General features: G+C 39.3%; 1 protein-coding gene across 1 annotated transcript in view; it reads left to right on the top strand.

Moving 5' to 3' along the window:
• The window catches only part of HSD17B12 (hydroxysteroid 17-beta dehydrogenase 12), a 191922-nt gene that overhangs the window by 156043 nt on the left and 18273 nt on the right, over positions 1–17606 (top strand). Inside the window, exons 7-9 of the mRNA XM_003412269.4 lie at positions 6499–6533; positions 15594–15675; positions 17461–17526. Of these exons, the coding sequence (XP_003412317.1) occupies positions 6499–6533; positions 15594–15675; positions 17461–17526 (183 nt within the window). The remainder of the gene's footprint in view (positions 1–6498; positions 6534–15593; positions 15676–17460; positions 17527–17606) is intronic.

The following is a 17606-nucleotide window of genomic DNA, read 5'->3' as shown; positions in this document are numbered from 1 at the left end:
GTGTAACATATATATTGGCCTTTCTCCTTTGATTTTAGGTTTCTAGGATTTCGTTGTGATGATTAATGAAACTATCATTGAAAAGTATGTGTATAAAAATAGGAAATGATTTTCCCTGCAAGGATTTGAATTTCTCATTGTTGTAGAGGTAGAATTGCAATAACTTTTGTCTAATTTTTTTTTAAAAGACCTAAATTAAAATTGTTTGCTGTACACTTTTGGAAACAACATCAACATGGAAGAAAATGTATACAGAAATCATCATGGAAATCACACTACTGCTGGTCTAATATTCTTAACCACTGAACTAACAAGTTATGGTAACCCTATTTTATAAATACATTAACGGGAACAAAAAATTTCCTGGTTCAGCAGTTATCACCTGCAGATGGCCTTAAATTAGCGTATTGAGTTCATTCCAGAAACAGCTTGTGAGCTGTGCAATAGAGTTCAGATAGATAGTGAGATTTCACAGAAAATGTTGGTGTATTTGTATAAATAACCAGTATCAAGTTAATAATTGGTGCATGTAAAGTGAGACTACTAATAGCTTAGTTAAAATATCTTGTGTAAAACTTGATGTTAAAGAGAATTTAATTCATTGGGAACATACTGAAGCCTCTGTACTTATACAGAGTATTAAGAACTAGTTGTACATACATACCCAAACAAAGACGCCTTGAAATTGAATTTATTACAATTTATAATCTGATTAGAAGGGAAGATAATTTAAGTATAGATGACGGCTTTAATCAAATTTATAGAAGCATGCAGATTTCAGGTCATCTTTTCTCAGGCTTTTCAGTAGTTGTTATTTGACCCCCCCCCAAAAAAAGACTTTCTATTGTGATGGCAAAGAGAAATAATTTTGAGTCATGTAACTGGGGAAGCCCATGAGCAGTGAGAAAGAATTTATTTTTTCTTGGGAGAACATGTTTCTTTGCTGATGAGTCATTTGGCCATTGATGATTCAACACGTGTTTCTTGGTGACACGAGAAGTATTTAGAGGTTAGACTCTGAAAGCACTGCTTCTTCCATTGTGTTGTTATTGAGCCAAGTTTCTTCTCATAGGTAATAAGTTACAAGTCTAAGCAACTTCTTATTTTAATTCATACTTGTAAAGAATATGTTTTTAACATGTTCATACATTGAAGACCATCAAGAAAATATTTAATGTTTAACATGCGTTGGTATAATTTAATAAATGTGGTTATGTCTTGTGGGGCTTCAATTTGTCTCTGGTCATTTGCTTGCTAATTTTTTGCCATTCAGAAGGGAGACATTTAATACATACCATCCATGTGGTGTAAGAAAAGAAAAGTTCCCGATGTATGAGTTTATATTTCTGTGTTCTCCTCACTAAAAGTGGTATTTTTTCACAGGACTGTGCTGAAATGTGTACGTTCTTGTCTTGGAAAAAATCAGAATTGAACTTAGAACTCTGTGTGGCGATTATTAATATTCATATGGTGCTGGGTTCCCTGGTCGGTATAAAAGGATCCATCAGTAGATCTTGCGGACTTTCTTGGTGGTTCTTCAGGTTGATTGCTGCCTCTATGCTTTATTCCTTTTGGGAAGGAGAGCTAAGCAGGCCGTGGCTATCCCTTCTGTACTCCACTTAGCTGCTTTGCCGTTACCAAGTCTCATTTCCTGGCTAGAAATGCATACACCCACATCCACATCCACATGCCCCTGGGGGAGGACATTTTTATTACCAGTCTTCTTCCTCATTCTGTTTCTGGTGATCTCAGGACTTTAGGGAACTGAATAATGGACTCACTTCACAAACGCTTGGGAACTTCTTTGTAATACATTAGCTAAGTGTTATGGTCCCCTTATGAAATGTGCTATGTAAAAAATGTTTCCAGATACTGTTAAGAATGCATCTAATCTAACAGGGAACCCAGGGTGGAGGAGGGGAGAGTGTTGACACATCGCAGGATTGACAACCAATGTCACAAAACAATTTGTCTATTAATTTCTTAATGAGAAACTAATTTGCTCTGTCAGCTTTCACCTAAAGCACAATTTTTAAAAAATGCATATAGCCTATCCTTACAATAAAATATCCCATAGTTCTCGGTGTGCCTGATGTACATCTGTTTGTACTAGCAAGGAAGACAGTCCATGATATAGTATTAAATGAAAATGCAAGTAGCACAAAAATACTCCTTTCTGTGCTTACTTTATTCATTCAACAAAGTTTTTTAAATATATCTGTTTCATAGCATACATTGTAGTATCTCACAGCTCTTTGACTTACGGCATTCTATTCCTTCTACTAGAGTTTTTTTTCTGACTTCTGTCGTTAGTTGCCATCAGGTTGCCTCCCACTCACGGCAACCTTGTGTATAACAAAATAAAACGTTGCCCGGTCCTGTCCCTTATTCATGATCACTGCTATGTTTGAGTCCATTCTTGTGGCTGTTGTGTCAACCCATGTCATGAAGGGTTTCCCTCATTTTTGCTGGCCGTCTGCTTTACTGAACGCGATGTTCTCTTCTAGCGGTTAATCTTTCCTGATGATGTGTCCAAAGCAAGCGTGTCAAAATCTTGCCATTCTTGATTTTAAGGAACATTCTGGTTGTATTTCTTCTAAGACTGATTTGTTTGTTCTTCACAATATATTTGTTCTTCATAATATATTCAATATTCTTCACCAACATCACAGTTTGAATTCATCAGTTCTTCTGTCTTCCTTTTTTGTATCCAACTTTCGCATGCATACGAGACAATTGAACCACTAGATGTACTTAGTGGTACTGTATCTTAAAAGGATAATACATGCTAGTATTCTGACTTGTGGGTCAGATGCACCTTAGTCATCAAAATGACATCTGTGCTTTTTAAAACTTTGAAGAGGTCTTTTGCAGCAGATTTGCCCAAGCAATATGCCATGTGATTTCTGGACTGCTGCTTTTATGGACGTTGATTGTTGATCCAAGTAGAATGAAATCGTTGTCATCGATTTTTTTTCTGCCTGGTGAGCTCCTATTTATTCTTTCAGAACTTAGTGGAAATATAATCTGCAAAGCTATTTCCAATTTCCCAGACATAATTGTTCCTTCTCTTGTCAGTGTCTGTGTCCTCACTTGTACTGTACAACTTGTAGCTTTGCCTGGTAAAGATGTATTTATCTGTTTTCCCACCAGACAGTGAGCTCTCACCACTGTGCCCCGGTCCTGGCAGATAAATGGCCCCAAATGAACAGAAGAATGACTCTTCATTACTTTACAGTGCTGCAGGCCATAAGTGTATAAACACAGAGCATTTCGAGTGCTCTTTTTGTCCCCTATGTTTGATAAAGTAACATCAAATATATTTTGTGGTTCTAGCTCTTTAATTCTTACTCATGTGGTTATTGAAGTATTTTTTTAAGACAGTTTTATTGAGGGATAGTTTACATAACCATAAAATTTATCTGTTTTAAGTGTACAATTCAATGATTTTTTGTAAATTTACAGTGCTGTGCAGTCATCACTACAATCCAATTTTAGAGCATTTCTACCATCCCCAAGAAGATGACAGTTGAGATATTTGTAAACATTGATGGAACTGTCCAAAACTTCTGTGTGCTGAGTTGAACTGGATGACCTCAAAATGTGTCTTTGTTTGTGGCTTTAAACTGTCTGGGGCACAACATTCTTAAAGGAAGGCCTAAATATACTTAGTGGTACTGTATCTTAAAAGGATAATACATGCTAGTATTCTGACTTGTGGCAACCCTATACGACAGAGTAGAACGGCTCCCATGGGGTTTCCTAGGCTGTAATCTTTATGGGAGCAGAGGGCCAGGCCTTTTCTCCCTTGGAGTGGCTGGTGGGTATAAACCACCAACCTTTTGGTTAGCAACTTAGTGCTTAACAGTGCTGACAATAGGAACACTAATTTCCCTTTAGAGGCCTACTGTGTGCCATGGTCGGTGCTAGGTCTGTTGTATACATTACCTCTTTTGAGATTCAGAATATAATAACCTGTAATGTAGATACCTTCTTCATTTAGAAGATGAGGATTCTGAGGAGGAGGGTAAGGGACTTACTCAAGGGCACACAGCTAATAAGTGGAAAGGGCTAGGATAAGACTGAACCAGCAGGGGATTGAGTTGCCCCAGGGAGCTCTCTCCTTATCCAGAGGCCCCAAATGTGACAGAGAGGTTATAGGAATTGTAATTTTTATGGGGGGCGGTGTGGGGGGCAGGGAGGAGAGGCCATAGGCTCAACCTTTTAATTGCAATGGGAATTAAGTGAATGTTGTGGGACAATTAGCAGTCTCTGCCCCATCATTCTCTGAGGATGAGTTTAATATGCAGATGTAGACCTGTATGTAAGAGGGAGAAAGATGTGGAAGGCTTTAGGCCAAACTTCTCTGTTGTTTGCTTTTTTTGTCTGGGCTAGAAGATTCGGCCAAATCCAGATACTTTTGTGGAAATGATTCCCCTAGGATTTGAAGATACTTCTTTGTCTGTTTGGTTGGCAGTTTGTCAGTCTGTTGTTTATGACAGAGTGTTGGCTTGAAGCTCGTATTTTTACAGGGAGAGGGTCTGGAGCAGCTCTGAGGTTGGCATTTGGGTTGGGAGCACCACATAGCAGATTTTACCTTGGTATTCTGGATGGCTTTTTCTTTTTTAAAAAAATATTTCTACTGTGTGTTTTAGTTAATACTTTGTACTATTCAAGATAGAAAGCTTGAAATTCCCATGCTTGTCATGCATTCAGACCTTTCTGCTACAAAACAGCATTTGTTTCTTAGAGAACTGATGATATCTAAAAGTTAGAAATTCATGTTCCGACCACGGTATTTAACTATGATGTGACCTTTACTAAGCCATTGGACTTCTTAAATTTCTTGGTTAAGAATATCTTAAAACACCACTCTTATAAGAACTCAAGAAAAAGTTTAAAACAGAAGAAAATATTCTTTAATGGTTATGAGGGTGGGGAGGGAGGGAGAGGGGTGTCCACCAATTAGATAGTAGACAAGAACTATTTTAGATGGAGGGAAGGACAGCACACAATACAGGAGAGGTCAGCACAACTGGACTAAACCAAATCAAAGTTTTCTGAATACAGCCAAATGCTTCGAAGGCCAGAGCAGCAGGGACGGGAGTCTGGGGACCATGGTTTCAGGGGACATCTAGGTCAATTCACTTAAGCAAATGTTCTGCATCCTACTTTGGTGAATGGTGCCTGGGGCCTTCAATGCTAGCAATTGACCATCTAAGATGCATCAATTGGTCTCAACTCACCTGGAGCAAAGGAGAATGAAGAATACCAAAGACAAGGTAAAGATGAGCCCAAGACACAGAAGAGGCCACATAAACCAGAGACTAAATCAGACTGAGACGGGAAGAACTAGATGGTGCCTGGCTACCACCGATGACTGCCCTGAAAGGAATACAACAGTGAATCCCTGATGGAGCAGGAGAACAGTAGGATGTAGATCTCAAATTCTCATAAAAAGATCAGGCGTAATAGTCTGAATGAGGCTGAAGGGACCCCAGGAGTCATGATCCCCAGACCCTCTGTTAGCCCAAAACTGGAACCATTTCCAAAGCCAACTCTTCAGACAGGGATTGGACTGGAGTATAAGATAGAAAATGATACTGGCGAGGAGTGAGCTTCTTGTCTCAAGTAGACACATGAGATGGAGGCAAGATGAGAAGGCAGAGGGAGACAGGAGCTGGTTGAATGGACACGGGGAATACAGGGTGGAGAGGAGGAGTGTGCTGTCTTATTACGGAGAAAGCAGGTAGGAGGCATAGTATGGTGTGTATAAGTTTTTGTATGAGAGGCTGAGTCGATTTGTAAACTTTCACTTAAAGCACAGTAAATACACAAAAAAGGAAAAATCTTTAAAGTAGTGTCTTGTCATATTACATATCTTTAGCCAACAACTCTGAATTCCTTTAAAAATTCAGATACCACCTTTTCATTGTTGATTATTGGAGATCACAGATAACTTTATTTTCTTTAAGGATGAGTTTTATTCGCAACTAGCTAGACCAAGAGAAGTAAATGTGAAGATATACTTAACATTTGCCAACATATCACCTGATATCATTCTTCTAAAGGTTTTTTTGACTGGCAAAGATTGTTTGAACTCTTGAGATTAGAAAGCTTAAATAGTCTTGGTGAGCAGAATATTTCTTGTGATAACATGTGTCCTTTTCTGGGAACGCAGCTTGGGAGACGTAGATTTCACCGTGAATCCTTTACTATTTGAAGATCTCTGTGCCAGTATTACATTTCAGGCAAGACTAATTTTAGTCAAGTTCACCGAAAATGTTCCCAGTGTTATCTCCAGTAATTTTATCTGATTCCTTTTTATGTGCTCTTGATACAGCCAAATTATATAGGGTATATAAAAGAATCTACTATCTGTAGAAATGGTGAGTGGTTTTGTGATTCCCTTCCTTCTTGTGAGGGTGGATTTCCTCACTGTTTATCTGTTCCTTGCATCCTTAGCCATCACGACTGTTTTGTTTTTCTCTTTTGCAGATGACACGATTGGTGTTGCCTGGCATGGTAGAAAGGTGAGTCATGAGCTCACACACAAACACTATAGAGGCAGAGCTCATTATTATTTATAAGGGAGAATCCTTTCTTTGAAAAATTCATTAAAGTGACTAATGAACCTAGCCTCCATGTCTTAGCAGCAGAGCAATGTGCTGGGCGAGTCACACGGTGGAGCATGAGTCATCGGGTGGTGGAGGCCTTTTCCACTCGATTCCCTTTTTATTTTCCTCTCTAGGGTTGTGGTGGTTCCTTTAGATCAGGATTAAAAAGCCTGCCTGAGTCACCAGCACTAACTCAATTGCCTGCTATTTTGAGGGGGCTGATAGAGTTCCTGGGATGTTCCTGGGAATACCTTCTTAAAGCTGCATACACTACTTGGTCAGAGCCCAATTCAGTGGAGTTTCACCAAGCAAGGCCCCATCCTCTGGTTTCTCCATTCTTACTGGGAGAATAGGTGTATGCTAAACTTAGGCGTGTTAAGTGATTATACGATGTCAGACCAGCCCTTGGAGGAAAAAGCTGTGCCCACTAGCGCCATCTCTGTTCTAGTTTGAATCGGATTCCACTAGGATACAATGCCTGTCTTTTCACTTTTATCGAGAAATGTGTTGTAGAGGTCTTATAATTGAAATAACATGAAGAGTGAAATTGTGACTGAGTTCTGCCCCTTCCTTGGAAAAACCTGAATGATGGCTAAGCTTTCACAGAAAAACCACTGAAAAGAGCTGTTGCATCTTGAGCTAGCTTGATCATTTGTTGAATTTAGGGCTCCACGGTCATCCTTTATAAAATGGCTAGGAGTTTGGAAGAGACTCAAAAGATTTACAGCTTTGAAAAGAGAAGATTAGAGGACTGTACTTCTGTTAAGAGACCTCTAAGAGCAGCTCCAAGCAGGGTTTGCAGCTAAAGTTTATTGAGCACATACTATGTGCCAGGTGCTGTGCTGAGATCTCATTTAACTTTGATAAACCAAACACGTTGCCATCAAGTCAATTCGGACTCATAGTGACCCTGCAGGACAGAGTAGAACTGCCCCCATAGTGTTTCCAAGGAGTGTCTCGTGGATTCAAACTGCTGACCTTTTGGTTAGCAGCCATAGCACTTAACCATTACGCCAGCAGGGTTTCCTTACCTTTGATAGCCTCCTACTATTTTACAGATGAGAAAACTGAGGATAGGAATCGATTTTTGTTTAGCATCCGTAGAAACCAGTTGAGAAACTGCTTCTCAGTAAAGCTCTTTGTTTGAAATTCCATCTTATATGCACTGTTTTTTGTATATTTTAGTTGCTTTGCTTTAGTAAAATTTCCCTTTAAAATCTGCAAAATGTTTTTTGTTTGTTGATAGTGGGAGTGTGCCCCTGGTGATCAGATATAGAAGTGGCACTGATCAAATCAGAGATGAACTCTAAAAGATTACAGAAAGTTGGGACAGAGTAGAACCCAGGAGGGATGAAGTTCGGGCAATTACCTTAATCCTGGTTTTGACATCTGCAAGTGACCTATCCTACTAATTATCCTATTAATTCAGGATGGTAAGTCCATCCATTAAGAAAGAAATACTTACAAACCACAGAGGTATTTGTAAAAGGAATTTTTATGTGTGTTGGTAAAAACTGTATCAAAAGAGATAATGGTTAGAAAATCATCTTGCAAGGCGTCAGGTATTGGATTCAAAGAGTCATGGAATTCAGTACTTTAAAATAAAAGAGTCAGAGTCATAGAGTCATAGAAATTTCAAGGAGTTATAGAATTTTAATACTTAAAAAAAGTTGAACTACTCCCCCTCATTTGACAGAATAACCAGAGACAGTCGATTCCAACTCATGGTGATCCCATTGGTATCAGAGTAGAACTGTGCTCCAGTGGATTTTCAATGGCGAGTCTTTTGGAAGTAGTTCGAAAGGCCTTTCTTCCGAAGGGCTTCTGGTTGGACTTGAACTGCCAAACTTTGGGTTGGCAGACAAATGCATTAACCATTTACACTACCCAGAGACTATGATGGGGTATACAGAAGATGAATTGGATCCCTGCTTTTAAGAAATCACGTTGATTTTAAACTGAACTTAAGAAATGATCTGGTAGAAAGCCATCTTAGGCTATGAACGGATAATGGACACCATGCGGTAATTTTGGCACTTGCTAAGAACTAGTGGGAAATGTGAGTAGATTTGTATGAATTAGTACTTTTGGGAAAGAACGTCCATTTCCACTTGTATTAGAGGGGTCCCTAACTGTATTAGTCAAGGTAGGCCAACTGCTGTAACAGAGCACCTCAAAATCTCCGGGGTTTAACACCATAAAAGTTTATATCTCCCTGGTACAACAGTCTAATATGAATTAGTGCTGGGGACTCTGCTCTACCTAGTCATTCAGGGATCTCGGGCTCCTTCCATCCGGGGGTCCGTTATTCCCTAGAGCCTTGGAGTTCTCCACTGGATCCTCTGCATCCAGCTAACATATGAGATGAGGAAAGAGGGAGTAAGATGATTTTGCAGGAAGTTTCATGGGCCAGGCCTGGAATTGGCTCACATCACTTCTGCCCACATTCTGTTGTCTGGAACTCAGTCACAGGCTACAGCTAACGACAAAAGGGAGGCCAGCAATATCGTTAACTGTGTGCCCGGAAAGAAAGGAAAACTGCAAGTTAACAGATCACCTGAAAGCCTTCTTACTTACACTTATTAGTAATTTCATTATAGCCTGCCCTTCTTACTGCCCCCAAATGGTGTATTTCCTATGGTTGGTTTCCAATGGATTGGTATCTCCACTGACTAATAGCAGAGTGGTTTATAAAAATCTTTTGTTGTTGTGATTGGGGTTTTTTTTTTTTCTTTTCTTTTATTTCACTGATTCTACATCTGATGTATGAGATTTTCCAAACCCTCTAGAGCTATAGCCTAAGGCCAATTGACTATCACTAAACAAGTATCTGTAATCAAACTAAGGTATTATTACCATAGAAGTAGAACGTGCATAATTATATTATAGAGGAAACTTGCTCTTTCCACTTCCCTGGAATTATAAACATTGTGTACAGCTGGAGCCAGGAGGTAGTTGCCATAACAACCGTGGAAAAGCTAAAAATAGCCTCTTTCATACTGTACTGCTTAAGGTGGAATTATGACATGTTATGGTGTTTTAGGGCAGGTAATTCTCTTTCATGTGCTAACTGTTTGCAAACTTTCTTCAACAAAGCAATATTTGCATAATATAAGTATTTGGATTGCTGGTTCTAATTATATACCTGGCCCCTATGTTCCAGTATTTTTTTTCTGACACAGAAACTCTATTTTCATGCTTCTCAGTCTTCTTGAGAGTCTGTGGGAGAACTATCTGTGCCAATTTCAGTATTTAAGCTATTAAAAAAAAGCAATGACCCTCCAAGAGCATACTTATGTGCTCCCTGAGAAGAGATGGAAATGTGAAGATTGCCAGGGAGTGTATTTTGCAAGTTTTCCCTCAAACTCTGACGCAGCTACCTGTCCACATTAGGCTGGACTTGTGGTTCCAGGTCTTCACAGCAGCATTTGTGTTTCTCCCCTCCCCGCCTCACCTGCAGTGTGAGACAGTGATGAGGTTACTAGACAGAAATCAGTGACTTACTTCGAGGGAGTCCAATCACCTCCTTTACCACAGTAGGGTTTTTATAGAGCTGTGGGCAAGGATAGTACAATAGTCTGATAAAATAGTAGGACATTTATAGGAGAATAAAGGCTTGACAATTTTTTATCCAGGTGACAATTAAGGAGGGTATTATTATTATTGGGAATTTCACAGGCATGAAAGAACTCTACTAGAGCATATAGCTATAAATGCAAGGTCTGAACTTTATAGCGTTGGATAAGTTTAATGTTTGACTTGTGGGATGGCTAGTAATTGAAGATAATATTTTTATATGAGGAGATGCTTCCTTACCAGCAGTTGGTGTTTTCTGATTTATTTTTGCAGTCTTTTAGTTCTAGTAGATCCTCAATAATTTGTTCCACTGAGACATCATTGTATGGCTGTTAGCAAGTAAGCAGTGTTATGAATTAAGAATGTTGCATCACAGAAAATATTACTCGGCTTGTTTATTTGGATGTTTGTCATAACAAACTAGAAAATGTGCTGAAGTACGAGCAACATGAGTCTTCATTATAGAACTATAGCAAAAATTCTTAATGTACCTTCCAATCTTAGAATTGTTCCCCAAGTCCCAGGAAAATGAGAGATTAACCAGGGTTTGGTTTTATGTTTGTTTCTGTATGCAATTAAGCACAGCCCATTTTGTCCTTCTGCTTGATATAACAGAGTTGTCGTGAGTCTGACTGTGCCATGGAAACTGGTTTGACGTCACTAATTCTGCTTAGATGGAGGATTAGAGCTAGACAAAGTGACTGATTTTAGAGATGCGTCCTTTGTGCCTCCCAGCCCCAAATGTTCACATAAAGCATAGGCACTGTGTACAGGATGAGGGTTGAGACAGGCTATACCAGTGTGTTGTTTATGTATGATTCAGACCAAACCAAGTTGAATATTATTGTCCTTGGAGGGGGAAAAGGAGAGAGAGAGAAGTATATGTTGTGTGTGGGTGGGTGTCAGGTATGGTTTTTGCTAGACAAATATGTGTGCTTCATGGTAAGACAGATTTGTAGAGGGCGTGTTTTCTCTACTGAACATGTAAAATGAAGACCACTTAAGTATTGTCATTTGGGTACAAGTATAAATGCTACTGTCCTTTTATTTACTTAGATCTAGTGCATTCTTGGAGTCCCTGGGTGATTCAGTTAAGCATTCGACTATTAGCTGAAGGGTTGGCAGTTCAAACCCACCCAGAGGCACCTGAGAGGTGGCGATCTGCTTCTGAAAGGTCACAGCCTTAAAAACCCTATAGGGCAGATCTACTCTGCACACATGGGGTCACCATGAGTCAGAATCTACTCGAAGGCAGCTAACAACAGCAGCGCATTCTCACTTTATACTTTATTGACTTTAGATTTGCTTGAATGTATTTCACAGTGTATTATGTTTTGAATAAAGTGTCCTAAATTTTTCACTAATTCAAATTAGCTCTGCCCCTAGATATTTTAAATTAAGATAGAATATTTCAGAAACGGACAAACAAAAAAAGCAGTTGCCTCAGGGAGTAAAAAATTAAAGGCACGTCCCTGCATAATTGTGACAAAATTGGTTATTGATCTGTATTAGTTTTGAAAATGGGAAAGAAGCTTTTATTATCTTTGAATGAATTTTTCTATGTTGAAATCATTGCTTTGGTGAGTGAAGCTTTACAAGTGTATTTTTGGTGAGGTCGAGATTTAATTTTGAAAACGTGCTTTATAAAGTTAAACTTTTTAAGACTTTTGAAATTTTACTTAATTTGTGAGGACTGAAATGAAAAACTAAGATTTTTGTCCAAAAGCAAGCACAGCCACCCCAGCCAATCTGAGTATAATGGAGCAGGTAACCCAGGTGATAAAAGGAGCAAAAATAGGTTGCAGCTTCAGAGAGAAATGTCATCTTCTGCAACTGTGTCAAACTGGCTTTTTCTTCACTTGCTTTGAATGAGTGAGGATGTAGCAATTGATGGTGATATGAAGAAAGGTTAAAATGCAACACTCTCCAAACCTACGATGCTTGGGGATGCTTGGGGCACGGGAGGCCGGCGCAACTTGTCTAGGTTTTGGATTGCTTCTCGGAAAGTATATTTAGTGTTACATAAGATATAATAGCTCTCGTATGTTCCACTGGAAACCCTGGTGGCGTAGTGATTAAGAGCTATGGCTGCTAACCAAAAGGTCAGCAGTTTGAATCCACCAGGCGCTCCTTGGAAACGGTATGGGGCAGTTCTGCTCTGTCCGATAGGGTTACTATGAGTCGGAATCGACTTGACGGCAACGGGTTTTTTGGTTTATCTCCCACTTGATTGGGATCTGCACTCAGCTTAAAGGTGACACATTCCAACATCCTAAATACATTTCTTTCTCTCTCTCTTTTTTGAAACAGTTTTATTGAGATATGTTTCACGTACCATAAAATTCACCCACTTAAAGTGTACAGTTCAGTGGTTTTTAGTCTACTCACGAAACTGTGCAACTATTACCACAATCTAATTTTAGAATGTGTTCAACACCCCAAAAAGAGAAATATATTTTAAACGTTATAACTTATACTTTGTTAAAAGTGTCCAATAACAAAAGTGGCTTTTATTCCATTTTTATCAACGTAATTCTCACAAATATGGGTAAAATGAATGACTATGTATTTATTGCTAATTCACCAGTTTTTATCTTAGAATTAAAAAAAAAAAATTGCTGTCAAGTTGATTCCAACTCATAGCAACCCTGCAGGAAAGAGTAGAACTGCCCCTCATAGGGTTTCCAAGGAGCACCTGGTGGATTTGAACTGCTGACCTTTTGGTTAGCAGCCAATCTCTTAACCACTATGCCACCAGGGCTCCTATCTTAGAATGGCTGGATTCTCACTCCTGATGCAAACTTTTACCCACTTACCTTAAAATTAGAAAAAGAAAAGAAAGAAAGAAAAAAGCTTTTCTGTCTCTGAGAGAGACACTACAAGAAAAAAAAAATTGAAGAATTATGTAATTAATGCATCCACTAAATATTTCCAACTTTCTTCAAAACCCTAATAACAATTTTGAAATTTGATGTCTGTCTCCAAAATGTTTACGGTTTTCACTGCTTAGGAAAGTACGTATTACTAATAAGGACTTCTGTTAAAAAACAAAACAAGAAACAACAACTTGCTTCAGTGACACACATGGAACTGAGGTCCCACACATTCCTTTGACGGTTGGAAGTGGCATCTTGCCTAGTGGCTGGCAGATGGACTAGGTGACCTTTAGGGATTATTTCTTTTCAGATTTGTGTCTAAAATCACTTAGATGCCATTTAATCATGTTTCTTTTATTATTTTGCATAAGTAGGATCTCTATAGTCCGTCCATTTTTTTTTTTTTTCAATACTCAAAAAATAGGCCTTGGGGAAGTAAATCCAAAGGAAGGACATGAGCAACCAGGCAGAAGGAAGGAGACCTGATCTGAAAGACAGGAGGTGGGTGGGGACAGGTTGCAGTAACAGAAGAAGGGGAGCCCTCTGAGAAAAAGATTTGAGAGGGAAGAGTTGCTTGTTAATTCTGTCTGAAATTCCTAGAACCATAATTCCACACTTTACCTAAACCATTTTTGTTCCCTAACAACTGGTATATTCATAACATTGTTTTTCATGAACTTCGCCCCCCCCCCCAAAAAAAGCTGCCATTGAGTCAATTCTGGCTCATAGTGACACCACGTGTGTCAGAGTAGAGCTGTGCTCCACAGTGCTTTCGATGGCCGAGTTTTGGGAGGTAGATCACTGGGACTTTCTTCCGAGGCAGCTCTTTGATTCAACTCAAGCCTCCAACCTTTTGATTAGCAGCCGAGTGTATTCACCGTTTGCATCAGCCAGGGACTCCTTTTTGAAACTTTATTTATAGAAATAGAAATTCCTGGTAGCTGTCTGACTTTTAACTTTCAGTAGTCCCTACAGGTTATAGTAGAAATGGAGCGTTCCCTTTTGGTAAAAGGAAATGATTTTAAGAACCATTGAGTGTCCTAAGTTTATAGTCAACTCTTTGCTTAGTGCCTGGATATCTATAACCCAAGGAAAGCAGGAGGGCAGAATATAACCATTCATTCATTGCCAGAGTTTTTATTAAGTACCTGTTAGAGGCTCAGGACTGTACAGAATGTTTTGAGGAAAAGTGTAGAACAAGGGCTGTGGCATCCAGAAGCTTATGGTTTTGTTGAGGGGGAGAAATTTTATACCCACAGAGTGATTAAATGCTACAGCAAGGTAGTACATGATGATATGCCAAAATAAAATGCATATAGAGGGTACAAGAGGAGCCCTGGTAGTGTAATGGTTAAGCATTTGGCTGGTAACTGAAGGGTCAGCAGTTCGAACCCACCAATGGCCCGTGGGAGAAAAGACCTGATGATCTGCTCCTGTGAAGATTATTGTTGTTGTTAGGTGCGTTGACTCAATTCAGACTCAAAGTAACCCTGTGTACCACAGAACAAAACACTGCCCGGTCCTGCGCCATCCTTACAATCATTGTTATGCTTGAGCCCATTGTTGCAGCCACTGCATCAGTCCGTCTTCTTGAGGGTCTTCCTCTTTTCTGCTGACCTTGTACTTTACCAAGCATGATGTCCTTCCTCAGGGACTGATCCCTCCTGACAGCATGTCCAAAGTATATAAGATGCAGTCTCATCATCCTTGCTTCTAAGGAGCATTCTGGCAGGGCACAATATATTAAATATCCCTCGCCAACACCACAGTTCAAAGGTGTCTGTTCTTCTTCAGTCTTCCTTATTCATTGTCCAGCTCTCCGTGCATCTGATGCGATTGAAAATAACTATGGCTTGGGTCAGGCACGCTTTAGTCTCCAAGGTGAGATCTTCGCTTTTCAATACTTTAAAGAGGCCCTTTGCAGCAGATTGGCCTAATGCTGCAATGCATCTTTTGATTTCTTGACTGCTGCTTCCATGGGTGTTGATTGTAGATCCAAATAAAATGAAATCCTTGATAACTTCAGTCTTTTCTCCATTTATCATGATGAGGCTTATTGGTCCAGTTGTGAGGATTTTTTTGTAAAGATTACAGCCTAGGAAACCCTATGGGGCAGTTCTACCCAGTTAAATAGGGTCACTGTGAGTGGGAATCTACTGGAATGCACACTACAGCAACCCTAGTGTGTACAAGAGCATTTCTGAGAGTGAGAATTCTTGGTGCTGTTGTCAGGGAAGACCTCATAGAGGGTAGAGATTGAGTCGAGACTGTAGATCTGATGAGTCATGCCCTGGATTACTAAATTAGGGAATGAGCTAATCAGAAAGAAGAGCTATTTTTAGTTGATTGAGTTATACCTCATTTACTGACCAAGCATATCACACACTGATGAAAGGCAAGAGGAGACGTGGACTAGAAAAACAGCTCTGTCATCAGTTTTAAATAATTATATATCTTGACCATCATTCATAAACAATTGTGTACATGATTTCATTCTGTTTGCTTGGTTCATTTTTCTTTTTAGATCAAAAGGGGTAATTCTGAACATCTCCTCCGCCAGTGGCGTATACCCAGTTCCCCTACTGACAATCTACTCTGCAACCAAGGTGAACAATATTTTTGTTAATCATGTCATTGTGAAAATGAAGACTAATTTACATCCTGGGGAATTAACGTAGATTTCACTTGCCTGAAGTTAACTCCAGTGGACTGGAAAGAAAAGGAAAATAGCCAACACTGGTATCAGGAGACCCAGATATGGTGACATACTGGCTGGTATAAACTTTACAAATGGGCACCAGGATATCAGATCCACAGATTTTGTTTTTCCTTCCTGGTAGTTTACTGATTGCAGAAGTGATACTTGTACTTTCCATAGAGAGCTGGCTTAGGCCAGTATGCTTGGTTGATTAGAACATTATGTTAATGAGTAAGGTTGGGAATTTGATACATGAATGAGTCAGCTTCACACAGCGTGAGTTGCAACACTGCAGAGCTGAGTGGAAAATGCAGCCAGTCAGTGCATAATTGCACATAGTAGAGGCACAGTGTTTAAAAGCTCAGCTGCTAACCAAAAGGCCAGCAGTTTGAATCCACCAGCTGCTCCTTAGAAACCCTATGGGGCAGTTCTGCTGTGTCCTATCAGGCCACTATGCTTCAGAACCGACTCGACAGCAGCAGGTTAGGTTTGAGGCACAAGATAGACTGGGTAAGCGTGTAACTGTTTTGTCGCATCATGCAGAATACAGAGATGTTCAGTGTCTCTTCTGGCATGAGACAAGAGTTTCCAGAACTCCCTGTAAGATGTCATAATTGTATACCAGATTATCACTCACCTCTGCACATTACTACTAGGGAAATAATTTAGAGTGCATTTTCTACTGACTGCAAGTCAATGACGTTGTGTCCGTTGCTGAGGCAGAGAATACATCTCTGAAGACAAAATGACCATTTAGATATCGAAATTAAACAAGCTTTTTAGGGGAAAATAAGCAAAATATGATACACAGTAAGAACTTGTATTATGTCAGGGAGGGAAAAAGCAAAACACCTGCCTTCTCTTTTTACTTCACTATTTGTCCTTTGAAAAAAACTAAAACAGCAACTACTGTTTTTAAAAAGCTTGGTGCTTACCATCCCTTCCCCCTCAATCCGCTTGCTTTCTGTGTATCTGAAACATACAGTAGGCATGTTTAAAATTAACACCATGTTTCTTGAAGTGATTGGTGAGCTCCAACTTCTTATTCATTATGCTCTGCTGAGACAAAACTGTTAGTAGCTGGAACACTTGTAGAGTCATTATTGATAACTTTGCATTTCAACTCTGAGGTTGAGTCCATATTTGACAAAATGGCACTTTATATTCTACAAATAGATATAAGGTTCTATTTTCAGAAGAAGATAGGCCATCACATTCGTCTTTACACTTCTTGAATCTTGCTATCCCAGAGGTCCAAGAGGATGCTTGCTTTTTCCTTCTCTGTACTGACAACAAAATCCCCATAGAACAGAGTTGAACAAAATTCATATTGTGTTTCTACTCGAGTGGCAAGTGGAGAGAAGGAATGCATCCTTTGTTACATAATAAAAAAAAAATTCTCTTCTTTTTGGAAAGTAATTTTCTGGAAAGAAAAAAAAAAGGAAAGGATAAGAAGAACCTTTTCCAGTTAAAATTTGATCTGAATACTATATTTGGTTAGAAAATATGCATTTTAGTCACAGGTAAAAACAACTTGAGGCTGTTTTTAGGGTTCCTCCTGCATTTCAAAGAAAAAGAATGATTAGAAATTAGAGCATTAAATAGTTTATTATTATTTTGTTTGTTTCCGTGGCTACAAATTAGGCAGATCAATGTAATGTGTGTATTTTCTTCTCACCCCCACCTCTCCCAGGCTTTTGTGGATTTCTTGTCTCAGTGTCTCCACGAGGAGTATAAAAGTAAGGGCATCTTTGTGCAGGTGAGTGGGGTTCGTTTCAGTTAAGTAGCCCTGTTTTTGTGTGGTTTCCACAGCAACTGTTGCTCTCTTGGCAACGAAAG

The sequence above is a fragment of the Loxodonta africana genome, chromosome 7 (genome assembly GCF_030014295.1).
Source record: "Loxodonta africana isolate mLoxAfr1 chromosome 7, mLoxAfr1.hap2, whole genome shotgun sequence".
In the NCBI taxonomy this organism is placed as follows: Eukaryota; Metazoa; Chordata; class Mammalia; order Proboscidea; family Elephantidae; genus Loxodonta; species Loxodonta africana.
The sequence above is the reverse complement of the archived record's forward strand: the minus strand, read 5'-3'. Positions and strand labels throughout refer to the sequence as shown.